This window comes from Rhamphochromis longiceps, linkage group LG19, assembly GCF_057381845.1.
Source record: "Rhamphochromis longiceps isolate RC_006_pf linkage group LG19, R_longiceps_female_GT1.1, whole genome shotgun sequence".
Classification (NCBI taxonomy): Eukaryota; Metazoa; Chordata; class Actinopteri; order Cichliformes; family Cichlidae; genus Rhamphochromis; species Rhamphochromis longiceps.
Window position 1 is genome coordinate 28,690,002 of NC_140575.1, and position 27,313 is coordinate 28,717,314.

General features: G+C 41.4%; 3 protein-coding genes across 4 annotated transcripts in view; 2 read left to right on the plus strand and 1 right to left on the minus strand.

The window, feature by feature from the left end:
- Positions 1-200: 200 nt before the first annotated feature.
- On the minus strand, positions 201-3,897 carry cmpk2 (cytidine monophosphate (UMP-CMP) kinase 2, mitochondrial). Its single transcript, XM_085391783.1, has 5 exons — positions 3,130-3,897; positions 2,762-2,876; positions 2,170-2,371; positions 1,742-1,975; positions 201-865 (listed from the first exon to the last, which is right to left on the minus strand). The coding sequence occupies exons 1-5, from the start codon at positions 3,721-3,723 to the stop codon at positions 745-747; spliced, it is 1,266 nt and encodes a 421-aa protein (XP_085247909.1). The 5' UTR covers positions 3,724-3,897; the 3' UTR covers positions 201-744.
- Positions 3,898-4,224: 327 nt separating this feature from the next.
- Positions 4,225-6,956, plus strand: rsad2 (radical S-adenosyl methionine domain containing 2). The gene is made up of 6 exons (XM_085391784.1): positions 4,225-4,687; positions 4,769-4,930; positions 5,045-5,274; positions 5,356-5,505; positions 6,079-6,111; positions 6,336-6,956. Exons 1-6 carry the CDS (start codon positions 4,369-4,371, stop codon positions 6,498-6,500), a joined length of 1,059 nt encoding a protein of 352 aa, XP_085247910.1. The 5' UTR covers positions 4,225-4,368; the 3' UTR covers positions 6,501-6,956.
- A 2,316-nt stretch (positions 6,957-9,272) lies between these two features.
- Positions 9,273-27,313, plus strand: part of rnf144aa (ring finger protein 144aa) — a 30,913-nt gene continuing 12,872 nt past the window's right edge. The window contains exons 1-2 of one of the 2 annotated variants that reach the window (XM_085391583.1): positions 9,273-9,391; positions 24,309-24,459. In XM_085391583.1, coding sequence (XP_085247709.1) covers positions 24,325-24,459 — 135 coding nt within the window. In that variant the 5' untranslated portion in view covers positions 9,273-9,391; positions 24,309-24,324. Of the gene's footprint in view, positions 9,872-24,308; positions 24,460-27,313 lie in introns of both variants that reach the window. The other variant, XM_085391582.1, reaches the window with a different exon arrangement.

The window sequence follows — 27,313 nt, forward strand, 5'->3', positions numbered from 1 at the left end:
TATGAGAGCATCAAGTACAGATAGTGCCATGTGATCTTAGTGCATCACTTGTGTCAGTATCACACAGCTGAGTTCATGTTCTTGCAAACAGAGCAGGACATTGTGCTCATGTTCATAGCCAGTTATATAAGCAACACAAACATGCAGCTATACACAGTTTGTAGAAGAGAAAACACAAACAGATGTTTAGTGTCATTTTCTTTTAATTCAAAACCTTTTTTTAACAAGTGAAGATATGTTATCCGAAGATAGACTGGGTTCTGCATTTATTTTAACAAGCTAACATTCAACGTACATTTTAAGATTTGTTTTTTCTTATTTGTGCATTTTGATTCAATCTGCAGTAACTCGTCGCCCTTATATAAATGTTCCTATCCACTTTGCGAGCGTCAGTCTGCAAAAAAAAAAAAGTGCTGCTACAAGGTATCTGGAGGCTACACAGTGTCTAATTTCTGAGAGGTCACAACAGTCGTTAGATGTACACTTCTTCCTGACAATACATTAGTGTGAGTATGTGTGCGTGTGTGTGTGTCTACATGAATATGTATTTCTGATTGTAGCATGCAGTTCTGGCCCCTGGCATTCAACCTTTACACGTTATGAATAGAATCTCTTCTCCACACTCCAATCTGCCCACTAGTCTGTCTGCAATCACATTTACGATGCCTTACTGGCACCTAGTGGTGACGGGATGCACTGCATACACTTGATGCTTGACTGCCAGCAGGGGAGATGGAGAGTTGTTTACAAGTGGCATTTGCCCCTAATTAAAAGCAGTACTTGTTGGAGCACTCGGTCTGCAGAAGGACTAGCATCCACAGTAACACAAGCTGGGCCGCTGATCCTCCGATAAGCCTCCTCCACTCTGCGCACACACACACGCAAACATTGGTCAAGGAGTGAAGGAGGCGTGCAGCACAAGACAAATTTTAGTATTGTGATTGCTTACAGCTTTGCTGCACAGTAAGGTATACAATACAGTACATTTTTGAGAAACAACACAGATGGCTCAGAGTTCTGCTATTCCTGTTACCAGTGAAGAATTGTCCTTTTGATAGTGGCGGGCCAAGTCTGCAGAATCCCTCACTCATTCACAGGCTGACTGTCAACTCCCTCCATTTTCTAATTCTGCAGGCCCAACATCTGGCTGTCCCGTGTGGAAAGGCCATTATGTCAGGACAGAAGACGAATGAAAGTAGCCATCGACCTGTCTGTGTAGCAACTAACTAGGCCGGCAGTGCCTGCCAGTTTTGACCAGCTTAATGGAGCACAGCAGCTCAGCAACTAATCACCTGCTCTTTCTCATCAGCTGCCTCTCCCATGGGACCGTAATTGATTGTTAAGTGTTTGATGGATCAGACGAAGACTGAGCTGACTTGACTGTGAATCCACAGTCGGGTTTGTACTGATCTTCGCTTTCATGCTCTAACACTCATACTTTTTCTTCTTTTTCTTTAATATAAGTATAACATAGCGGAGCCTTTCATTTTTGTCTGACGTGCCTGACATCACCAAGTCTGGGTACCTAGAATCATCATACTTGTCCTCAATCAGATTAAGAGTGCCAGCAATATGCACAGAGAACTACTTTAAAAGATCCATATTAATGTTATCACAAGTTCACAACCAATTATTTACGCTTTCAGTCTAAATGGGCATTTTCACTTGCTTGATGAGTGTTCTAATGCAAGTATAATGCTAACTGAGTAAATAATACATTATGCATAAGCACTCCAACTACCTGAGTCTGAACAGCTGGTTGTGATCCAGCTCTTCCTCTTCATCAGTCTTTCCTTGGCCTCTGTTTCTCAGTCTCCTCTTCCTTTCCTCGGGGTCAAGTGTGAGTAAGACCACCAGGCTGGGCTGAAACAGGTCGCTAGGCCAACAGTACACCTCTGAACCTTCTCCTGGAAGGTTGCACACTGGACCACTCACCGCTGTGGCGATGGCATAGGCCGCTGTGCTGTGCCAAAATCTGGGGACAGGTAATCAATGGTGAATTGAAAGGTGAATGACAGGTGGAAGTCGCATCAGGTGACTTGGTAGCCACTGAATATTGAGTTGTATAGATCTGGATCTCAGCGGGACCTACAAGTTCTTACAAAAAAAAAAAAAAGGTCACAAAACAGGCAGACCTCACTCCACCTGCAACATCTCAGCTGTCTTTACCTGTCAACAATGACAGGTGTCTTCGCGTCCTTTAGGCCTATTTGATCTGCTGAGATGTAGTTCCCCAGAGCATAGAAGGCCCTGCGGATGAGGGGTGGCTCCTGATCAAAGCGGGCTCTCCAGGGGGAAAGGCACTCTGGTGGGGATGGCAGAAGAGTGGCCCCCAGTGTATCCTTCAGAGACTCAGTCAGAGTGGTCTTACCTGTGATACAGAGAAGGACAGGAAATAGATTCACCTCAAAACCAAAGAAAACAAAGGTCTGAACATTTTCGAATCACAAAAGGAGGAATTCATCCTTTTTGTTCATATTAAAAGAAACTGCGGTGGCCCTTGAAAAGTTCAACTAAAACTCCCTCTTGAACCACACAGTTGAGGTTTCATGAAGGTTTGAAAATAGTATTAGAGGAGCGAGCTGCACAGTAAACCATTTCAAAGTGATGTAACTTTTCTGAGGTCATGATACATGATATTCCATTAACTGAAGCTCCCTGGCAGATAATGGCTTTAGCGGAGAACAACCAGCCACCACTTTAGGATGACATCTATGCATCAGACTGATCACATATTTATTTATGAGGTAATGGCATTAACCTGTGGCATCCAGGCCCTCTATGACAATAACAGGGAAGTCTGGTTTATTTCTGGCCTCCACCCTGCTGGGCAGCAGCTCCAGCACAGCTTTAGCTTCTGGGATGATGTCACCACACTGCAGAACAGACAAATCAGTTAAGCAGGCAGGAGTGAGTCATAGACTGTGCTGTCAATGAGCGCACACAGTGCTGTGGGCCACCTGGCCCTCCCTGATAGATAAACGTTAGAAGCAAGAGCTCTGGGTCTCTTGGTATAAACTGCTATCCCTACATCCTCCACAAGAGTGCGCCCGTTTGCCAAAATCTTATGCGGTATACTAAAATAAACATAAAACAGTCTTGTAAACATTAAAATGAGAAAATACGTACTTTTTTCATCACGTCATAGGCCTCATCAAAGCTGTAGAATACATCTGAATTGATAATGTTGAGAGTAGATGGGTGATATTCTGGCGCTTCTGAGGGTACCACATAGTATCCCTTTGCCACATCCATCACCTGGCTTGCTGTCTCTGACCACATGTGCTGCGTCCACTGTTGGCCGTCTTCAGCTGGAGAGTACGAACAAACTAACACTGGGTCATGTTGTATTAAATCACTCAAAAGCCGCTCTATCGGGGAGGAAGTGTCAGAATTCCCTTTTAAAAAGTAACCTTTAACGAGAGAATCCCTGACTTTTGGTAGAAATGAAGACATGGGAGACAAGCGACATTCCGGAGGCAAGTCCCTCAGCAGTTTGTCTTTCAGCTCCCCGTAAAACTTCGCCGTTTTGATTCTGTCTCTGCTGCAGTAAACAAGGACAGAGTAGCACTTGTCACGGTTTTGAACTTCTCTGAACACCCTCGGCACGTCTTCTCCCAGGTGCTTTTCCTTAACAGCAAAATAAAAAGGCGCTCCATTTAACTCCACTGAAAAAACACGAGAGCACCACCGTGGAAGAAGAGACATTGCGTGTTTTGACATCTTGTACACCAAATGCCCTTATCTGTTTCCAAAATATGTCCCGAGACGCATCGTGTGAGCTGAAGGGAAAACGATAGTAACGGCGCCAAACGGAGAAAACGAAACTTTTCGTTTACTGTGAAACGCGTTTATTATTGAAGCCAACGCCTCGCAGGGGCAGCTCATTCTTTCCAGGAATCCAAGTTGTGTTTCTTGAACGTGTTTAATGAAAATGAGAGACACCAAGAGACTGGACAAGTAGCGAGGCTGTGAAAACAACTGAATGCACCCAGACTCGAAACAGAAACTGTTTTAACAAAGAAGCATTTATCACTGAAAGTTTGACCATTAGAGCTAAAGATCTATAAGTCCTGCACTATTTAATGGCATATCACTACTGTACATAAAGGTCTCTAATGAAGGTTTAATGGACGAATGACACTGTGAAGAAATGCAAAGAATGCGTTGTCATGACGCGCGTAAATTATTTCTTGCATCTCAGCAGGATGGAACCAGGCTAGGTTTCGTTTTCGTTGTTTGTAAACAGAAACTTTTGAGTCGCTCAGCTGACCGACTCCCCTCACCCTCTATATAACATGAGCCCTGCGGGTTTCGGCTTATGACGCGCCAGCAGCAAGTCTGACAGCACAACTCGTCATTTAAAAAATGGATTTTTCTCCTGCTGTCTCGTCTCCCAGGCTGCTTCTGCGGCGCTTCATCAGCACCATCTACTGCATTTTTGAGATCGCCTTTTCAAAACTCACTTACTGGACAACAGGAGCCTGCAAGGGAACAAACTCATTCGTTGCTGGTGATAAACTGGACCAAAACAAAGACCAAAATCCAACGATCCCAACGAGCGTCAACTACCACTTTACGCGCAAATGTAATTATAGATGTGGATTTTGTTTCCACACTGCAAAAACGTCCTTCGTCCTACCCCTGGAGGAAGCTAAGACGGGGCTTAAACTTCTAAAGGAATCAGGTGATTTGACAAATTAATAACAATAAGCTTTTTTTTTGTCAAATTGCTGTGCATGCTATTAAATTTATGTCTTTTTTTAAGGGATGGAAAAGATCAACTTCTCTGGCGGAGAGCCCTTCCTGCATAATAAGGGAGAGTTTGTTGGGAAATTGGTCCAGTACTGCAAACAGGACCTTCAGCTCCCAAGTGTCAGCATTGTCAGCAATGGAAGCATGATCAAAGAAGAATGGTTCCAGAAATATGGTAATGTAGCTAAGTTATTAACAGCTTCTTTTTTTATGGGTACATTCCAGCTGTGCCATATACCATAAAATAATTTACATTTATGATCTCTTTCATTTTAATTTCCTCTTCTAGGTATCTATCTGGACATTCTAGCTATCTCCTGTGACAGCTTTGATGAAGCAACCAACCAGCTGATTGGCAGAACTCAAGGCAGGAAGAGCCACCTTGACAACCTCTTCAAGATCTGCAGCTGGTGCAAGGAGTATAAAGTGGCACTGAAAATCAACTCCGTCATCAACATCTTCAACTATGACGAAGACATGACACAGCAAATCAATTTGATTAATCCTGTCCGCTGGAAGGTAAAAATGAAAAAATAAGTAAATAAATATGTTTGTACGGGGTAATCATGGATGTACTGAACGTCTCGTTCTTGTTTTCAGGTCTTTCAGTGCCTGCTGATTGACGGGGAAAACGCAGGCGAGACAGCCCTGAGAGAGGCAGAGAGGTTTGTCATCAGTGATCAGCAGTTTCAGGAGTTTCTGGACAGACACAGCAGCGTATCTTGCCTTGTTCCTGAGTCTAATGAGAAGGTATAATTCTCAGACATGTGCAGCAAGTATGGCAAATATGTTTAATGCAATAACCATAATGTATTCTGTGGGAAACATGTTTTTCATCCTTTTTTTAAATTTTTTGATTTAAGTAAGGGCGTACAATTAGAGCTTGGTATGCCTAGAGTGAATAAAATGTGAATATTATTATAGTAAACACACACAATGCACAGTTAAACAAACAAACTATACAAAAGTTGACTTTTGAACACCACTGTCAGTTAGGAATTTTGATGTTGTTTTCTTGTTGTTGTATAGATGGCCACCAAATATAAGGGGATATTTTGGTATAGACTTTTGGTATAGTTTATAATGCTATGATAACTTCTAGAATATCCATGTTTCATATCTGCGTTGTGCTCATTCTGCATTACTCCTCAATTTTGCAGCACTATGGCATGAAAAGTAGGAACTAAACATATATATTAGGTTGAAACATGAGCTCAGGTCATCCTGCCTAAAATAATTCTTTGTTGTGCTGTAATTAATGGTTGAAAATCCAACGTTAGGATACACAAAAATTAAAATTTGTGGTCTTTTTTGTTTTAATAGATGAGGAACTCCTATCTGATCCTGGATGAATATGTAAGTACTTCAGATTATTACTAACTGGTAGTGCGGCTGAGCCATTTTATCAGATGTTTAAGTAAAAAAATGAACTGTATGTTTGAGTTATATGAATGTGGATTGCTCAAATTAAGTAAAAAGGCTTGAATTTGGTATAATTGTTTAAATTAGTAACTTGCTAGGCATTTTAGCTGAAGGAAACTTACTTCATATGTTGATTTTCTTCCTTTTTTTTGTTACAGATGCGTTTCCTGGACTGTCGAGAGGGACGGAAGGATCCTTCCAAATCCATCCTTGATGTTGGAGTAAAGGAGGCGATTTGCTTCAGCGGCTTCGATGAAAAAATGTTTCTAAAAAGAGGGGGAAAGTATGTGTGGAGCAAAGCTGATATGAAGCTAGAGTGGTAAAACGCTTCTTCAGCTTGTGTTTGATGCTCCTTTGCTAAGTGTTTGCATTGATATGCTCTACAGTATGATCATTTTGCACTAGGAATGTAAATATTCAGATATATCTAGGCGTGTGTGTGTGTGTTCTGGGGGGGTTATTTGAAGGTTACGGTCACCAAATAGAAGGTGATCCAGAAGTATTGTTCTTCTTTATTTTTTATTAAATATCTAAATATCTGTCTTTTATGTTAAGCACTTTGGTATACCGCTGGTTTTTAAATATTCTCTATAAATAAAGATGTATTGTATTGTATTGGAAATATATTGTACTGTTTATGATTGTTGAACAAAGTAACATTGAGTGTTATATTCAAATTATAATTTTACACAACAAATTTAGATTGAAGGACAACTTGTCAATGATGTTGTCATAATTTATTTTTTATGTGGTTAAGTAACAAGGCAAAATAAAGTCATTTTTTCCACAATACAGTGGCTTGCAAAAGTATTTGGCCCCCCTTGAACTTTCCCACATTTTGTCACATTACAGCCACAAACATGAATCCATTTTATTGGAATTCGCTGATCAGAAATGCAGCCAAGAGGTCCATGGTGACTCTGGACCAGCTGCAGAGATCTACAGCTCAGGTGGGGGAATCTGTCCATAGGACAGCTATTAGTCGTGCACTGCACAAAGTTGGCCTTTATGGAGGAGTGGCAAGAAGAAAGCCATTGTTAACAGAAAACCATAAGAAGTCCCGTTTGCAGTTTGCCACAAGCCATGTGGGGGACACAGCAAACATGTGAAGAAGGTGCTCTGGTCAGATGAGACCAAAATGGAACTTCTTGGCCAAAATGCAAAATGCAAAATGTGTGGCGGAAAACTAACACTGCACATCACTCTGAACACACCATCCCCACTGTCAAATATGGTGGTGGCAGCATCATGCTCTGGGGTGCTTCTCTTCAGCAGGGACAGGGAAGCTGGTCAGAGTTGATGGGAAGATGGATGGAGCCAAATACAGGGCAGTCTTGGAAGAAAACCTCTTGGAGTCTGCAAAAGACTTGAGACTGGGGTGGAGGTTCACCTTCCAGCAGGACAACGACCCTAAACATAAAGCCCGGGCAACAATGGGATGGTTTAAAACAAAACATATCCATGTGTTAGAATGGCCCAGTCAAAGTCCAGATCTAAATCCAATCGAGAATCTGTGGCAAGATCTGAAAACTGCTGTTCACAAACGCTGTCCATCTAATCTGACTGAGCTGGAGCTGTTTTGCAAAGAAGAATGGGCAAGAGTTTCAGTCTCTAGATGTGCAAAGCTGGTAGAGACAGACCCTAAAAGACTGGCAGCTGTAATTGCAGCAAAAGGTGGTTCTACAAAGTATTGACTCAGGGGGCTGAATAATTACGCACACCCCACTTTGCAGTTATTTATTTGTAAAAAATGTTTGGAATCATGTATGATTTTCGTTCCACTTCTCACGTGTACACCACTTTGTGTTGGTCTTTCACGTGGAATTCCAAAAAAATTGATTCATGGTTGTGGCTGTAATGTGACAAAATGTGGGAAAGTTCAAGGGGGCCGAATACTTTTGCATGCCACTGTAACTATTTGTCACTGTACATTTTAAACTTTTTTTGATACTATAATTTGTTTTCCTCTTAAGGTAGAACAGAAATAAGAACACACTTTTATGCAAAGTAAGATAAACATGGATAGCGCTGATATGAAAGAACGGTGGTCTCCTCTCAGAGCAAGAGGCCAGACCACGAGGCTAACAACAACAAAGCCACACCATTGTGTGGACCTTCCAGGCCTTGGAAAATTAAGTACACTGATCTTATCTGTTGTATAAACCTAGCAGACTGTAGCTGGTTCCAACAAGATCAGCAATACTTTTCTACTTTCAATTTACTGAAAATGTTGTATAGAAGTTCAAATAGCTTGAATGGTTTCAATATTTCTGTCACTGCCTCTATCTGGATATGGTTTAGTTGTTTTTTTTGTCAAACACATACTTTACAATGTCTGATTTATGTTTTGCAACACTCACACATAGCTGAACTGAAACTAATGTTATTGCAGTTCACTGCAGGTGACTGAGTACTGAGATGTAGGTCACAATTTAGATTGTATAAAAGCTTGTGTATGAAAACACGTTTTTCTATTTATAATTCTTTTCATTTTTAGGTCTTAAATTTAGGCAAATAAATAAAATTTTGACTGGCAGACAAAAGATTAATGGAAACAAGCATGTATACTAGTTGAAATTAAAAAAAATTTAATTTAAAAAAATGCCATTTTAAGCCACAGCTTTTCTAAATTAACAGCCTTGTCAATTATTAAAATCACTTTTTATGTTACTGTAATGGCTAATGAACCAGTATACACATTTAATGCATTTAATCAAAATGACATTTTTAAAGCTAAAATATAATTACTGTTGTTAAAATGTTGTCAAATTTACTGTTTCACAAAAAGCTGAAAAATAGTGATTCACACTAATAGTCCAATATGCTTGTATAAAAAACGTGAATTCCGTAACAACTGATTAAATCAATTGTTAGTTTTAAAAAGTTCTTGACAAACCGTATTTTCTAATTTTTTACCCAGATAAATGAGTACATAAAAGACATTTGTTAGGCAATGTGTATGCAATGTAGGCTGTAAAGGCAAATGAGAAAACGCTTAAAGGCGACTGCAGTGTTTTGACAGCAGGGGGAGCTGTTATTTGGATAGGTGGCAGGTGCTGAGCTCTCCTCTAAGGGGCACCGTAGGACAGCAGACGGAAAACCTCTCACAAACAAATGGCGTCCCTCCAGTGCGAAGCAGCTGATTTCCTACCGAGCAAGGCAGGAGGAACGGCGGAAAGATAAACAGGGCGCCACCGGATCTCTTCTCAGCAAGGTTGTGTACTGGTTTTTTTTGTACGATTCGTGTGGCAGGGTGACGACTGGATGTTGCGCATTGTTCTGTAATCGAGAGTAAACCGCTGTTCCGGTGTACAAACAATCCTCCTGTCAAGCAAAACAAAAAGAAGAGTGTCAGCTGCGGCTCGTGCTTCCCGCCGTTTGCTTATTTTATCTGCGCTTAGGCTTTTTTATGATTTGACTCGAGGTTTTTTGGTGTCAGTGTTTGACCAGAGCTCGAACTCAGGCGCTGTAGGCGACAGTAGCAGGTCAAATGTGTCCGCCCCGACGTTTCAGGGCTACATATTGAATATGGGCATCACCCCTTCAGAGGTATCATCCTCCTCCTCCTCCTCTACCACCGCCACCTCCTCCGCCTGACTGGTTGGCCGCCTGTTCGTTAATCCAATTCAAGAGATCATCTCTTCAGCCCTTCCTGAGGTTACACTATCAAGACGGCGTTATCTCAGAAAGCCAGGTAAGGTTTTGCGCTTTTACTCAGTGTGAGAGAGCTGCTTGAGCTGTCACTGTCAGCACACGGCTGTCGCATATTTCCGACATTCTCCCTCTCTCTTTTTTTTTTTTTTTTTTTTTTTTTTTGTTACTGCAAGATATGCTGTAGCTACCTGGCTTACAGCCAGCTGACTGATGCCGATGCCTGACGAGATAGCTCCCCTCTGTGTTAGCGAATTTTGACATAAAGAGTTGTAGTTAGTTGGCAGAGCAGTGGTCCTAAGTAGCTGTTGCTGGCACTTGCTTGGAGTTTGTGTAATTGGGTTGTTTCCCACATCCTTCTGTCATATTCGTCTCCTATGCCACAGCTGCAGGGTGCATAACATGCTCGGAGATGATTGCTCCACTGAGCCCTGAAAAGGTCACTCAGCGCTTGCTATATACACGTAAAGCAGTCCTTTCAGGGTGCAGCTGGATTACATGCATTGCTGTGAAACCAGGCTGCTAGGTAATCAAAGGATTTATGTTGTAATCAAGGCTCTGAAGTGCTAAAATACTCCTTTGCTAATTTCTTTGCTACCTGTACACCTCTCACATGGTGTCATCTCCCCTCTGAGGGCTGTCAGTAAATCTGGGGAAAATCTTTTTTTTCTTAAACAACCATTTTTAGTAACGGAAGTTAGTATTGCCTGTGTTTTATTAACATTATCTGACACATCAATGTGAAGAGAAATTGTTTTACTTCAGCATTGTTTTGTGAAATCAAATTCCATTTTTGACACCAATCCTGTCATAAACAAGCTTTTAGGTGCCCTATCAATGTGCTGGAGAAAAAAATAATAATTTGCTCACTTTCTCCATTATTCTCGGATACAGCTTGCTCCCATCAGGGAATAAAATACATCAAGCTGCTATTCCTCTCTTCTGCAGCAAATTTGTCCAAAGCGAGCTATACTGTAGCTTGCTTTGTACAACACGCTCCTTGGAATGACCGGCAGCTTTCAGCCCACTCCCAGAGGAAAGTGGGGTGCTGAGTTGACTTAAGAGCCAGAAGGAATGAGGTCATGATGTCGAGAACCCAGCCTGCTATTGAAGTCAACAGACTGTCACAAACAACACACCCATGAATGCACATGGAAACCTATACGTAACAGACATGTATGAAGGGCACTTCATACATGTCTTTTTATATAGACAAGGAGGTGTTATGATTGTCCTGTTGTGCTACAAGGGCTTCACACAGGGCAGACACTTTCTTAGAAACGGTTTCGTGTTTATCCAAGCTTTGCAGTGGTCTGTTTGACCTTGGCATTTGCTACGTACTAAAAAATATGCAGCGATCTTAGCAGGATACATCATTGCTGTGCTGCAAATAAGGCAATCTGGGAGACTTGGGAAAGCCCTGGGTTGGGCATTTATGCATTCTTTAAAGAGCATGTCTGCAACGACTCATGGCTGATTATTTGAGCTATATTGAAGGCAATCATATACTAAGGGTAGTGATTCCAGTGTGATCTGTAGGTTGGACCTTCTGGTTTAATAACAGAAGGGTCTCTGGGAAATAAACCTAGGCAGGGCCTTGGTTTTTTTGTTTTGTTTTGTTTTTTGGTGAAACAGTGCTATGCTGTAATCGACATCCTGGAGAGGCTGTTTGTCAGTGCTCTGTCCATCTTTAGGTCACTACAAAAGCACCTAATGTTAAGAAGATTAATTACCTTGAGTTGGACTTGGTGTAGAAGTGAGGCTTTCAGTTTAAATACCCCTAACCAGCGATCAGATCTCAATTACCGTCAGTCCTCCAATGGCAGTAAAGCCTTGTTAGAGAAGTAAGGCTAAATTTAGGGGGACTGACACTGAATGTCAAATAACTGTGCTTAGGTAACTGGACTTTCTAAAGCCTTAGCTGTCTCAGGTATACACTTCATTACTGCAGTCCAGCTTTGTTAAATTACTCCTTTATTCTGGTAACATTTACACTTCCAGAGAAAAAGTCATTTTAGAGTAATCTGATTTCAGGGGTCGTGTTCTGCCTTTGTGCTGCGAGTCCTCCAAAGATTATGCAACAGCTTAAATGCCATTTCAGCAGGGTGTTGCTTGGAGTGAGTATTCTGGGTGGTGGTGGTGGTTTCCGTGTGTGTGTGTGCGCGCGTGCGTGGCTGGGGATAGAGTGGATAGTGTACACATTAAACAGGCAATACTGCTGTCAGTTGAGCCCTAAATAGCTCCCGAAAATGATGTTCTCTGCTCCGAGAGCACTTTAGCTCTGTGTGTTATGGCTTGTATCCAGCCAGTTAGGATTATGTTTGGATGAGACAGGGATTGTTATGAGAGTATTATTTGGTGCTTGTGCGCCGTGCTTCTTCCAGACAGCCACTTGGCATTTTGAACTGGTCTCACACGCCCTATTTTTCTCAGACAGGTAGGGCTTTGCAAATTGAGACGCTGTTATGTAACGCATTATCTGCTGACCGGGACACTTTATACGACGGAGTATTTCAGTCTTCTTCATCTTCTGCTTCTTTCGCCTGCTCCCTTTAAGATCGCCGTAGTGGATCATCTGGCTCCATCTCATCCTATCCCTTCCATCCTCTGTCACACCAACCCTCTGCGTGACCTCTTTCGTTACATCCATGAATCTTCTCTGTGGTCTTCCTCTTTTCATTTCAGTTAGTCCTAAAGGCTCAGGATAGTTTCACACAAACAAAGATTAAGAACAAAGAATTTTAGGTGAGGGAGAAGTGAACGCCAGCTAAACATCTGTTTCTTGCATATTAAAGTTTCCCGTGTTCCAGTAGATGTATTTGCACCATCCAGGGATAAAATATTTGACTTTCACTGCAGTTCTAGGTCCATTTTTTTTAATTTTGTCATGGATTTTACTGACTTGTGCAGAAAAGTTTGAATACTGATAATTTATTATCATTATATTTTAGTATTTCCAGCACATCTTTGTAAAGCTTTTATAAAGAGGAGAATTTGGTGTCTCGCATTCACACACCACGTGTTGGTTAATAATTTGGAAAAGAGTCAGGAAGAAACATTTTGTAGGAGGAGATGGAAGTTTTTCCTCCTACAGTACTCTCAGTAGACTATAGTTCAACAACAAATTATGTTTTCTGTTCATTAAAGGGGTACAGCTCACACTTCAGCTACTGGGATTAAGCCAGCCCTTTGGTCCTACTATGTCTGTCTCCATCACTGACGCTCTCCACCTACAGATAAAAGCGGCAAATGGAACACGTTCGGGCTCGCGCTCAGCTGAGAATCATTCGCAGAAATGATGAAAACCGCTAAGTGAAGTAGATGAGCCAAGTGGTAGGCTGGGATCTCGACACCACTGAAGCGAAATGTGGTGCAGCCTGGCATTTTGTAAAGCATAGATTAGTGCCACTGGGGATTGAAAGAGGGAAAAATTACATTGACAATGTGAAAATCCCCTTGTTAGAGGAGATGTGATCACATTACAACTTGGCCTGTTGGGCAGATATCGAAGGTTTTTTCCTGCACCATTCTTGTTTTGGAGTGAATAAGACTTTGCAGCCGTGTCCTTAGTAGCATTAAGCACTAAGCAATAACAACACCAAGTGGTTACTGCAGCTTTAATGATTCCAACTTTCCAATTTAGTGTTCAGACTTGTTTGGATACAAGGCCTTTAAAATTTAGGCCTGTTTAATCGGGCTACTTTTTCAGTAATCCAGAATGATATTGGAAAGGCAGGCTTATTTAATTAAATCCTAAAGATCCTAACTTTAAGTGGCGTGAACATGTTTGGGAAGCTGTGGTCAATGCAAGTGTTTTTATGAGTAAGTTTTAATCAAGAACATTGCAGAGGGGTTTTCTGTTTCCAGCTTTCCATTTTTTTTCATTCTCTGCAAAAATAATGTGAAAGTCAGAGTTTGTCAGTAACTCTGATCAATTTCTTCCCTTTCTTTCTAATCTCCAGTGTAACAAAAGTATCTGAATCGGTTATGACCAATATGTTATATACATCTAATGCCTGACACATGTCCAAACTACAAATAGGTGAAGCCCAACCCGATAAGGATTGATAGAGAATATATCAAAGTATCAAAAAAGTCCAATGGGGCTTTCTTTTGTCACCAGGGTGTTGTAATATTTTCCCCCATGTAGATACTTTGAGGGCCTTGCTTACCTTTAGTGAGATAGTATCCTCTGTGTTTCTACAACAAACCCAACAACAGGATGCCAGAACATTTCCTAGCATGGGTTTGGGGCTTCCTCCTTCCCATTTCTACGGGAGACCTGTAGACTGGGTTTTCTGTACAGGGTAGCATCCCACAACAGCAAGGAAGGAAAGAGCTGGGAGGCAAAGAGAAAATAATATGCTGTGGTGGTGATTTTTACGTGATACAAGAAAGCACTCTGTACAAGATGATAAGCTGTGATGTCATGGCAGGACTACAGGGAGTATGGAGGGTCAGACTGGGGCATGAGCTCTTGGGGGATCTGACTCTATCCACTCTTCTGTTTTGTCTGCTTTGCAGACTCAGCGATTAGCAAAATTGCTTGTGAATTGTTTAGCCCACTGCTTGGTGAGAGTGCCACTGTATCCCACAGATTAGACTCTGAGTGCCTCTCTGTTGGAGTGCTTCTCACTCCTGTTTTGTCCATGAAAACACTATTGTCCAGTGGAGTGACGGCAGTACTCAGCATGCAAGAGTCACGCTTGTTATTTTAGCCCTTGTTGTGTATTTTCCTCATTAAAATAACTTCAGTGAAAGACTAAAATGGCTGACACGACCCGACTCCACTTAAGTGTCTCGATCAGTACTATTTAGTGGCTTAAAGCTGTGGTGAAAAAGGACACGCAGTTCTTTTTATTATTTCTTACTTCATGTCATCAATTAGCTTTTTTGCCAGATCTTGACATAACCTTCTCAGTTCATTTAGCACAGTGCAGTGGCATAAGGAATTTGTCCCCAGGGCATTTTTTTCTAATGAGGGACATGTAGACTATGCCTCGTGTGTGTGTGTGTGTGTGTGTGTGTGTGATTGGCATAACACACACACTGAGTGTTCAGCCTGACATGTAAAGGGAATCAATGCTATGTGCTAATTTCTGTGTTAACACTCTTTCACCAGTTTAAAGAATATGAGACGTGTGTTTGACATAGTAAATTTTCTCATTTTTTCAAAAGCAAAATTTAAGAAATAATAAATCCTATTTTCCTTGTCACATAGCTCCATTGTCACTTCATGATATGAACACAAGACCTGTTACGGTTTATTTGCCTTAAATCGTCAAACTGATGGGGTGAAGACAGAGTGGCATCACCTCCATTATAAGTCCAAATAAATCAGGAACTGTTCAATATTAGAAAATGCAAACATTACAGACATCTTCTTGCCTTTTTTCTTTATTCAGAAACGCAGCCTAATATGTGTAGTTCAGGAACGTTCTATCAGCGTGCGAATACGGGCCTTATTTGTTGTCAGCTGCTGCTCTCAGTGGATGTGTCCTGGCGTTTGTCGGCTGTGTGCGTAACAGTCAAGATTTTGTCCATTTAGTCCATCTCTTCAGCAGCTATTAGTATTTTCTAGCATTTTGATTTGTATTAAAATTCACAAGAGATTCTAATGAGTCTGATTTCAGAGTTAAATTATAATAAATAAATAAATAAAGAACAACCTGGTAGGGAGAAAAAAAACCCCATAAAGAACTTTTACAAGATGAAAGCCAAAAGCGCTGATCAACTAAACAGAGTCTGGAAAGAGAAAAATTCCTGCCAGCTGATATTTGTTGGATTCTGTTTTGGACAGAAGTACAAAGTGAATTCTGGACGCATTTGCATAACAAACTAAAACTAACTTTCCTTCATTAGACAAAGCAGTTCACACAATTTCATACCCAGCTGAGCAGTGTTACGGTATTAGATAAGTGTTCTTTGTCAGCTAAAGCCGGGAGAAGTTTTTCTGCATGATTACAGATATATAAATAAGTCAAAATCGTCCACAATAATGACCTTGGACTTTACCTGTTATTGTCTGCTGTAATTTAGTCAAACCCTACATGTAAACATAAAGACTGAAGATGCAACGCGGTGAGTGACAAGAGATACCCAGCAAAGTCGACCCTTCGCCCAGGCTCTCTCCATCTGTCAATAGAAATGGGCTCAGTGTGGCATGCCTGTCATCTTCACTCAGCTTGCGAGACAATAATGTGTGGCAGCATGGGTTTTTTTGGAGGTGAGAACTAGCTCGCCGTCTCTGGTTACAGCCTCATTTTTAAATTTTTTCTTTTTTATTGCATACTGATTTGGTAAGAAACAAGTATCTCCTGTTACTGTCTCCACAATAACGTCCGTATCTTGTTTATTCTTTGTGCTGTAGAGAACTGTAAGTGTTGTTACCACTGACAATAAGACTCTGTAGGCAAGAACTGGCCCCCTTGCTTTAGCCCCCATCTGACTGTTTTGCTCTGTGTCTGCTGTTCACCATCATGTCATTCAGTATTCAGTCGTACTTTCTTTCTTTTTTTTGTATAAAGGAAAATGGGGTGGGGGAGATCAAATATTAACAAAAAAAGAGCTTTGTGAACTTTATCGATGAGTGTGGCCCAACATCGAGTCGACTTTCTTCAATGTAGGCTCTTTACAACTTGAAGGAAAAAACAAAATGCTACAAAAATCTCATGAATATTTACACTCAGTCATTAAGTACTGCCAAAGCTTCAGCTTGTTTGCCTAATGGTCTAGTTAGGAGGCATAAAAGAAAAGAGCCCTTTTTATTCCAGCTATTTTCTTGTATTTCCTCCAGTCTTTTTTTTTTTTTTTTTTTAATGTCACTCTTTCAGTCTGTTTTTACCCATTTCCCTCTTTTTCATGCTCACTCATGCTTTCATCTACATCTTCTTTCCTTCCCTTTTTCTTTTTTGTTTCCCGTCTTGCTAGTCTGCGTCATTCTAGTTTATTTCTCTCTTTTCTCTGAAGGCAGCTCCAGCAGGTGGCATTAACACTGAATGTAATATAGCTTTGCTGTGTTCCCCCAAATTTCCTCTAGCTGTTGACACATTAATGGTAGGTGACAAAGATAATGGCAGTTAAGCCACTGTCACCCCTGAATGGGCTGCAATCTTTCCTTTTTGTCATTCTTGTTAAATTGAAAATTATTGGGGAAAACAAGACCCTACCCTCCTGTTCTTCCATCTGGTCATAGTTATTACCTATATCAATAATTGAACTGGAAAATAAACCACAGAAAACAGCATAAACGGACAGGCTGTGGCATTTAAATGGTGTTCAGCTGGTATTAAGGGGACCTACAGTTTGCCAAGAAAATATCTGAAACTTTTAAACTTGCAGCAGTAGCCTGAACTATTGATACAAGGCAGACGCCAAATTCTGACCCTACCATCTGAATGTCACAGCAGAAAACGAAACTCGTCAGGCCAGCAACATTTTTACTTTTACGGCTTCTGTTCGTGCAAATTGTTGGCGAAGTTTCATGTTCTTAGCTGGCAGGAGTGGCACCCAGTGTGGTCTTCTGCTGCTGTGAGATTTATTCAGCATTCAGAGCTGCTTTTCTGCATACCCCGGTTGTGACATCATTTTACTGTTGTCTTTCTGTCAGCGTGAAGCAGTCTGACCATTCTCCTGACTTCTGAGATAAACAAAACATTTTCACCCAGAGAACATAGTTTCTCTTTTTCAGAACATTCTCTGTAAAACTGGGAAAGATCCACTGGGATTTTTCCCAGTGGATCTGCAGTTACTGAAATACTCAGATCAGGCACCAACAACCAAGACATGTTCAAAGCTGCTTAAATTACCATTTCGATACTCAGACTGAAATTCAGCAGGCCGTATTAACCGTATCGACATGCTTGCGTGCACTGAGTTTATATTATATTTAGTTGGGTATTTTTTAATCACCATTTCACTGTCCGTCTGGCCCACACTGCAAGATGGACTTTGACTTGCTAAGCCCACTGACACACACACACACACACACACACACACACACACACACACACACACACACACACACAGCATTCACAATGCCAAAATACATTTGGGTGACTGTGTAACTCACTGGGGCATATAAAAACTAGGCCTATCACAACTCTTGGCTCCCCTCCCCCCACCCCACCTCTGTGTCAAGGACAGACGGCGTCTGTCCCCAACCGCTGCCTGTCAAAAAGAGCAAGTCACCTTTCACTTTTAGCAATAGAGCCACCCAAAAATACTCTGTGTGCACTTTGACGTATAAAATGTAGGTTAGCTGCTCTAAAGAATAACCTACGCTGTCATTATATACACGGTAGTGCATTACGGTTATAGCTTCAGCAATCACATTACAGCTCATCAATTATGCCATTACTTTTGCTACATAGGTTTCTGTACTATCTGCATGATGTTGTCTTTGGATGTGCAGTTGCACAATAGTGTATTGCTGTTGTTACATCACTTCTCTTAAATTGTAACTGTGAACAGCTTTCTTTTTGAGGGTTTAAATGACCTATTGCAAAAGGGAACCAGTGTGCGACAGTGAAACTGCTAAGAAGAGGAGCAAACACAATATCAATATCAATATCAAGTACCTGCAGAAGCTTACATGCTTACCTCTTTTATACACAGTCTATGATGCCAACACAATGCAATTCTCAAGCAGAGTGTGTGCTGACCCCAACAAAGCAGTTTGACTTTTCAGAAAGCAACAAAAGCACTGATGAACAAGCTCGTAGGATTTTAAAAGCATACCTTCTACAGATACTTATGGAGTTGTGCTTAAATAAGAGTCAACTGACAGAAACCTCACAGCACAGAGGGTTTGGGAACATGGTAATGAGCCAGATGCTCAGTATTTTGAATTAAGAGTAAGATATGTAAATGGTTTGTTTGCTTGCATCTTTTAAGAAATTATTCACGTGAAGCTCAAGTCCAGTGTAATACTGTTTTTCTGCAAATTCACAAGTTAAACTTGAGATGATTTATTATAAAACTTACTTTGAAGCATCTGTGTTGACACCCCCCCCCCCCCCCCCCCCCCCCCCCGCCCCCCAAGGAGCACAGCTGCTTTACAGGATGCTCATCCTCAAGAAGTTTGTATTGTTGTACCTATCTTATCTGCTCAGATTTGTGCGTAGGCTGTGGTTATAAATAAAGCCCGTGGTATGCCTGTTTGTGTGGTTGCCTAGGACAGCGAGTAAAAGCCACAAGCTTGCACCATGAGGTGACAAGTAGAAATATCAGGCAGTAAAGGTAAGCCAAGGGAGGCTGGGAAAAAAAGGCAAAGTTGGCAGATTGCCTGTTGCTCTCTCTCTCCACTGCGTCTTCTTCCTCGCAGAGTTAATATGGCATAAACTTAAAGGCTGCACTAATTGGCCACAATGAGCTGGGCTGGGCTTTTGAGGGAGGGAAGGAAGGAAGTAAATGGGGGGCGGGGGTCAGGGGCAGCAGAGAGCAGGATCACGATGTGGTTATTTCAAACTGACGATCAGTGTGCACACAGCTCAGCCTGGAGTATTTTTTTTTCTTTTACTTTTTGTTAATAATTCTTTAAAAACAAACAAATTCCAGTTTCTGTTAACTGTATCGAAATTTCAGAAGATTCAATAACTATTTGTCTGAGCATGGATTCTTGAGTTGCAATGAATCATGCTTCTGTGAAGAGTGATGCATTCCAGCGAAATGCAATTAAAGGACCGAGTCCAATGAGACGACAAGGAAATGATTGTAGCTGTGTGCCAGACAGAAATGTTGCTCAGAAAAGTTGAGAAAGGTCTGTTTTCACCGATAAAGCAAGTCAGAACGAAAACTGTTCGTGACAGCTGGTGTTATATCATTCCTCTAACAATATTCATTTGGCTGTGGCAAATAATCACACGGGCGAGCATCTACTGCACTGGGCCGTTCTCATAATTTACGTAGGACAATATGAGCTGTTTACTGCAGCTGAACACAATTCGGTATTTACTGCGTGTCCTTCATCACACTGTCTCTGGCTCGTCTCATTGGGTGAGAGCAGTTTCTTTCTGAATCAGGCGAAAGACATTTTTGTGCGTGTCCACATTTGTGAGAAGAAAAAGAAAAAATTGGGTTGCTCAAACTTGCAAAGCAGCTGATGGTTGCTGTCTTTCTTTTAATTTCAGATAGGATGCAACGTGAAACTGTGCTCAGTTGAAAACAAAGAGCTGAAATACTGATTCTTTCCGTGCTTGCCCATCTGCATCAAAGCAAATGACACAGTACAGATCGTACACACTGGTGCATTATAACCTGTTATTTGAGGCTGATTCCTAGTGAATGTAAAGGCTTGCATTGTTATTCAGCGTGAGGCTGCTTTTTGAAGCATGTGAAAATGTGCTCTCACTTCTAAAGTCTCTCTGAGGGGGTTCAGGTGAGAATTAGCATTTTAGGATTTTCTTTACAAGCTAGGAAGCAGCATTTATATGAATGCACACTCTGATCAGAAGATAACACTGGGAGCAGTGTATTAATATCGGTCTAGCTTTTTTTTTTTTTTTTTTTTTAAGTAGACTCCTTTGTAATTGTTTACTCATAAATGACACACTTTCTGATGCATTAAAGTAGGTTGTTTGGTTTTAATAAGTAAGTAGAAAGAAAGCAATGTTCACAATTCAGGAGGACTTTGACTGGAAAAACACTGTAACTGTTGCGGATTTGTACAAACATTTCCAAGAAAGGAATTTAGAGTACTGCTACTCATTAAAAACACATGTTGACATGTAGTTATTCACCGTTGCTCTTTATGCTCTCCATATTTGTACCCACCTGTCATGGTGATGATGGCATCGCCCAGCTGCTGCAGATTTTCTGTTTCCAAGCTGCTCCATTGGATTGAGTTCTGGTGATATTTGTGTTAACAAGCAGTTCAACAGGTTTATCTGTAAGACGATATACATGAATTCCCCAATAATAAAGAGGCATAATGTTTATATGCTGGTGATGAGTGAGTCTGTGTCTGGTCTTGTATCATAGTCCTCATATGTACCATGAAAACCTTGAAATCGTTGAAGCGAGGTCATCTTGTGATGTGAGGCTTCGGGCAGTATGCTTTTTGGTTAAGGTTCTGCTGTTACTTGCATGGCTTGTGTGTGTTTGTTTGACTGTGCTTGGGTTTGTGTACTGTGGCTGACCTTTGCTTTACATAACATGATGTAGGTGGAAAAAAAACTTTAATGGGTGGCATCATATGCCTTCTACTGCGGCAAGAAATCCCATTTACTTGTTGTTCCCTGGAGAAGTCAGTCACTCCTCTGTGACTTGTTCCAACCCTGTTATGCAATGGATTGTTAATGCATGTGTGTCTGTTTGTCTCCTGGATATGGAGTCATTATGGCATGTATGGTGCTGTAGCCGGTTAAGCTGTGAGTGAGGGCTATTTTAGACTGTTGACTGACACATGGTGGACACTGCACAGGAAAGATGTTTGATTTCTGAGTCTCACTTTATTAATCTTTAACTCTCTGACCTGACCTTTTCAGACTTATCGTACTCAGGAAGGCTATATTTGAAAAGATAGCACCAAGTAGTCCATTGCTTTGAATATCCTGTGTACCTGTGTGTGTGCGCGCGCGTGTTTTTCTCAGTGATAATGGACCATCTAGTTAATAATGCAGCAGAGGGATCGCACTGCACCACCTTTTCTCGTGAAAACTCATTTTTCATTTGCCATTCTATCTCGCTCACTCCCCCTTTCCTCAGGCCATGTCAGGGCTTTACAAAACCATTTCATTTGTCCATATCGACCCAGTCTGTCAGTGTTTGCACAGCCGATATAAAACCTGGGATTAGAGGAAAAGGTTCAAGTATTAAAGTACCCACTGTATTAGGAGATCCTGCTCGTGGAATGTAAATGTATATTAATTAGTAATTTAGACAAAGAGTCAACCCCCACCCCCTCCCCCCTTAATTTCAGTCACCCTGGAATATCTTATCATTCTAGTCATCAGCAAAGCTTTTAGCTTTGTAGTGTTAAGCATCTATCCTGTGAAGTGTCAGTCCACTCCTGCTGGTGGGGTTCAACTCGTATTCAAATCATTTTTAGTGATGCAGTTTGTTGATTGAATGAAACAGTGGCTAAGCTGCTTCTGTTTTTATAGAAGTTCCCACACATTTACTTTATTATTCATTTTTGCATGGTGATCATCCAGGCTGTCTTAACATGTTTATATATTTTTTTTTTTCCTAAGCTAACAAAAAGGGCTATTACACACCATTACACTAAATTGTCTGGCTGCATTTGCAGTTGTGACATCATTAATATAGTAATTGGTTTCTCTTTTGACTTTTCTTTTTTCTTTTTTCTCCTTTTGGCCTCCAAAGCACACACCTCCACGCACTCCCCCGAGGGTCATTTTTATGAGTTGGCAACACCCTGATAACAAATTGCCATTTAAGCTTTTCTATGAGTTCAGCAGCTACATAAAGGAGCTTCTTCACCACTCAGTGCTTTCTGGTGAGCGTGATGGATGGTGGATAGATGGATGGATGGATGCCAGGCATTTTGAGTGAGTCAGACATGAGCTGCATCTCATTTTTCTAATTTATCTTCTCAGTTTTTCTCACTTTGCAATTTCCTCCTTGGCCCTCCTACTTAAAACACGACAAAGAGATGCAAAACAGGAACAACTAAAGCAGTCCAATTGTAACAAATGAGACATTTGCCCCCAGTCAAGCAGCAAATGAATTAGCATCAATTACTAATAACAGTTTCCCAGCTTGAGAGTTTGAGTTTTTGTTTACACAAACGAGAGTAGTGACACATTTTATGTATTATTGCTTAAACCTGTACTTTCAGATGAGCAGTTTTCCATCTTAATGTACATTTAATCATGACTCTTCTTCCTCCTACTTCTACTAACTTGAGGATGAGGAGGCTGTCTCACAATGTTTGGAAATATTTATAGTGAAAACACTGAAATTATTCCCTTTATCATTTATCAACCCATTCTATCTAAAGAGAACCATTTGTACCAACAATCCAAATATACTTACACCCTTTAATTGGAACACTTGTTCAGTTCCTCTATATTTGACCCCCATTCTGTTGCTTGGTTTGAATGTTAGCAAATTGTCTTTACCATGTCTACAAGCCTAAATGCATTAGGTTGCTGCCATGTGGTTGGTGAAGAAAGGTGATTTAAATGACTTGTTGAACTATGGCATGGTTGTCGTGCAAGATGGGTTTGTCTGAGTATTTTAGAAAATGCCGATCTGCTGATGAGTATTGTTGCTGACCATGTCCACCTCTTTCTGACCTCACTGCTTCCCTATTCTTTGATGGCTGCTTCCAGTAGGAGAACACAGCTGTGTGATGCCATCATGTCAATATGGATCAAAATCGCTGAATGTTTCCAGCACCTCAAAGTGGCCAGTGAACTAAAAGAAGAAACCAGACACAATCCTACAAAGAGATATTTGCCACATTAGCAGATTGTAACTCTTATTATTTTAATATCCTAGCACACATCATCTGTGGATTGACTTTAGCGCTTAATTTACAGCTTAATGAAGTCAGTCAGTGGTGGATGCAATGACCTGCATTTCCCAATCTACTTAGAATGTGTAATGTGTTGTTAAGGAGGAGGATGGGATGTGTGTCTCTCTCATCGCTGACTAGCACATTTAGACAGCACAAGAGTCCATGGATATGAACTCTTCAACCCATCTCGTCCCACTTGCTTCCCTCTTCTGCAAACAGGCAGCTGCACATTGAAGCAGACTGCGACCAGTGAAGGCAAACTGCGAACTCTCCATGTCTCTTTCCCTCTGCCACGTTTCTCCCCCTCCTATCAGCTCACCCTCCACCTTCAAAATCCTCCTTTAGCCAGTTGCTAAGCAGCACGGGGAGAGCTTGACAGTGTTGATGCTGTGTATGTGCGGGAGCACTTCCTGTAAACAGCCGAGTGGGTGCTCTTTGCTCTCAGCTGTAGAGAGAAAGAGAGAGTGAGACGAGATGGCCTAAAATAACCCTTTCTGACTCTCATAAGAGACATGGAGTGACGCGCAGTGAAGGAAAAAAAGTGTAACTTCATACCAAGTGAAAATTTCACAGGGAGCTGTGAAAGCTGTTGAAGATAACTAAAGGAGCTTCAGAAGCTTTTTGAACCGTGTTTTCTTTAATGCCAGAAAGCATGAGGCCTGAAATAAAAATGAACAGAACTGACAACGGCCATTTAGGCGGCGAGCTAGTGTCATTGTGCATACAGCGAGCCCATTTGTGTGTGCACAATCTCGCTGGACACAATTCGTAAAGCATTGAGTCAGAGCAAATCTTGGACGGGGGATTTATTAAGTGAACAGACAAAAAAAACAATTCGAAGCTACACAGACTCTCTTTTTTTTTTTTTTTTTTCTTTTCTTTTTTTCTTATTTATTCTGTCACCAGCAGTATTTGTTTCACTATCTTCCAGGAAACATTGAGCTTAACTAATTGCTTTCTCTCCTCTTCCCTGCTGTGTCTTTTGATGTTTCAGCTCCGTGGCGGTGAAGATGACCACGGCGCGGTACCGTCCCACGTGGGAGCTGGCCGTGGACCCTCTGGTCTCATGTAAGCTGTGCCTTGGAGAGTTCCCTCTGGAGCAGATGACCACCATCACACAGTGCCAATGTGTCTTTTGTACACTGGTAAGTTTTGGGGATTTTTTTTCCCTTTTCTTGTGGCATTGCTGTGGCCTCAGGTACTACTTTAAGGAACCCTGGAGTCCTTTTTGAACCAGAAAAGGAGATGAAGTTAATACCACAGAAGATATTATTCACTGACACCCAGCTTAATCCAAAATTGAATTTAAACCCTTCTTTCTTCTATATAAAGTCCTGAGCGATAAGATTCTATAATCTTTAACAACTTGTAGTACCTTATGATCCCAATAGAGCATTTACTGCAGGCTTACTTGCAGTTTCTTGAGTTCCCAAAAGTACAATGAGAAGCAGAACATCAGCTATTTGCAAGCATCCTCTCTGTTTTTAAGGCTAGGTTTAAAATGTTCCTTTTTGATAAACCTTACACTTATGACTGGATCTGTTGACTCAGAGCTATCACTTATGCTGGGCATACACTGTGCAATTTTGGCCCAATTTTGAGCCGATTTTTCAGTCGTGCGACCGTTTTGGGGATCGGCCCGAGTTTCGCCTTAATCGTGTGTCGTGCATAGTGTAGTATATATGGGGTAACGAGAAGCGATTAACACCTCATGACCAGCTCGCGATCATCAATCGTTTGGTCGTAAGAAGATCAAACCTGTTTGAAAACCTGTCGGCCGTCATGAGGGTGTCACCGCAGCCTCTCACACTGCGCACACGCAAACAAAGAAATGAAAGTGAAAAGACGGAGCAGCACGGCAGTGCAGCATGTCATCTGGACACAAGCGATGGAGGCACAACTTGTAGAACTTTGGCATGCTCATCTGAGCCTTTTCGATGTCACCTCACAAAATTATCACGACTACAACAACCATGGACATTGCTGCTCGATCACAGCTGCCTGATCAATGTTTTTCATTAGCAATTTAGCAAAGTTGATGGTGTGTGTGTGTGTGTGTGTGTGTGTGTGTGTGTGTGTGTGTGTGTGTGTAAGAGGGAGAGACAGATTTTGTGTTATCATCTTCATGTTATGGACGCACAGTGTGAGCACTCAGGTCGCATCAGAGCATCGGGCCGTATTGTGTGAGACCCTGCATCATGACCTACAAACCTCTAACCCCTGCGAGTCAGTCGTACAGTTTGAGCTGAAGCTGAATAACGCGACTGGAAAAATCGCACAGTGTTTGCCCAGCTTTAGTTGTCCTGCTAGGGCTCTTTCCATATTGCACTTAGCACTTCTCCTCCACTCAGCTGAACTTCAGTTGTGTATTTATATACCACTAATATATGTCATTAACTTTTGACTACACTCTCTCGTAGTTTGTGTTTTCGTCCTGTTTGTTGCTTCTCTATGCTCTGGGTACCAGCTGTCCCTCTCTAAATCACATTCTGCCAAAAGTTTCTAACTTTAAAAGGAGCGTTCTTCCTTCCTGCCCCCGCAAAGCTTTTGTTCATAAGGGATGTTGCAATCAATGGGGTTCTACTGTTGTGAACTAGCGCTATATGAATCAGAATCAGAATACTTTATTCATCCCGAGGGAAATTAGGGGTTACAGCAGGCAGCACGCTAATGGCGCATGCGCACTCACAAAGGAACCTCCTGACCAACTTTACACAAACATCACATTGGGCAGACATGTCAGAAGGTAGGCTGATAGGAAAAAAACAACGAAAATACACTACATGAGGTAAGAGGAGGAGAAAAAAAAACTCCACTCAGACTGAGCTCCTAGTGGGAGAACAGTTTGATAAAAGAAAAAACACCTCAGCACAAAAGCACATGACTATCAATACACCATAGAAACACGAGACAAGCAACAGGGCGGGTAAAGGGTAAGAGAGAGCCGGCGTAGACAGCGCATCCGGTCTTGCAGCATCTGTGCTGGTCCAGTTGACTGCTATCATCCCCGGTAGGGCACAAGCATCGAAGGCGTTGGAAAGGGAGGGGGATGAGTAAGTGCTTATCAGTGTAAGTGTGTGTGTGTGCGTGTCCATAGTTTAGCTGAGACAGTGTCCTTCGGCCTATCAGGCTAAGTAAACAGTCCTCCAGCCAATCCAGGTGTCCTTCATGGGGCGGGAAGAATAGTCATCACACAGTCGTTATCAGGGAGTTGTTTTGGTGGGCTCCAGCCTTGGGCCTGCAGCTGGAGCCGTGGTGTCCAAATGTTGAATATTGTTGATTAAAATACATTTTAATTTCTTTTTTTTCCTAAAACTCCAATTCAAACAACATAAATCTTACTATTATTAAACAGGCTACAATTATCTAATAATAGTAAGATTAAGTAAGATCTGCCTCTGCGTTGAAGTACAGTAAATGTAACTTCTGTGTTAAATTTAGACCCAGTAAAAGTCATACACCGAAATGGCTGCAGTATCAGTCTCACATCCCTCCAGTGTAACAGCTGAGGCTAAGAAACGATAACCCCCCCCCCCCTCAATTGGTTAGCAGATGTAAACCAATCTTTTCCAGGGATGAGGAAACAATGCTCATGAATGACAACTTAAAAATAGCTGCCATTTCCTAGAACTCAGTCTGGGGTGCAGCCGTAATTGCCAAACTTTCTTTAGCACACTTTATTCCAGAGTGCAAGCATACTGCAGTCTGTAACTAATAACTCACCATTTCCTTTTTTTTTTTTTTTTTTTTTTTTTCCCTTTTTTTTTTGGCTGACATAAAATGAACAGTTTAAAAAAAAACAACAACTAGAAAATAGCCAGCCGTGGCACATAGAAGGTTTATGTCGGTGTGTGTCTTTGGTAACACTCAGCTTTGTGAAACTTACTGGCTTCCCTTAAATGACTCATAGAAGTTTCACATGAAAAGCATAATTCATGTGTTTGCGCCAAGAAATGTTATAACATGCTAAAGCAGGGCATCTCTATTACTGTTGTACCA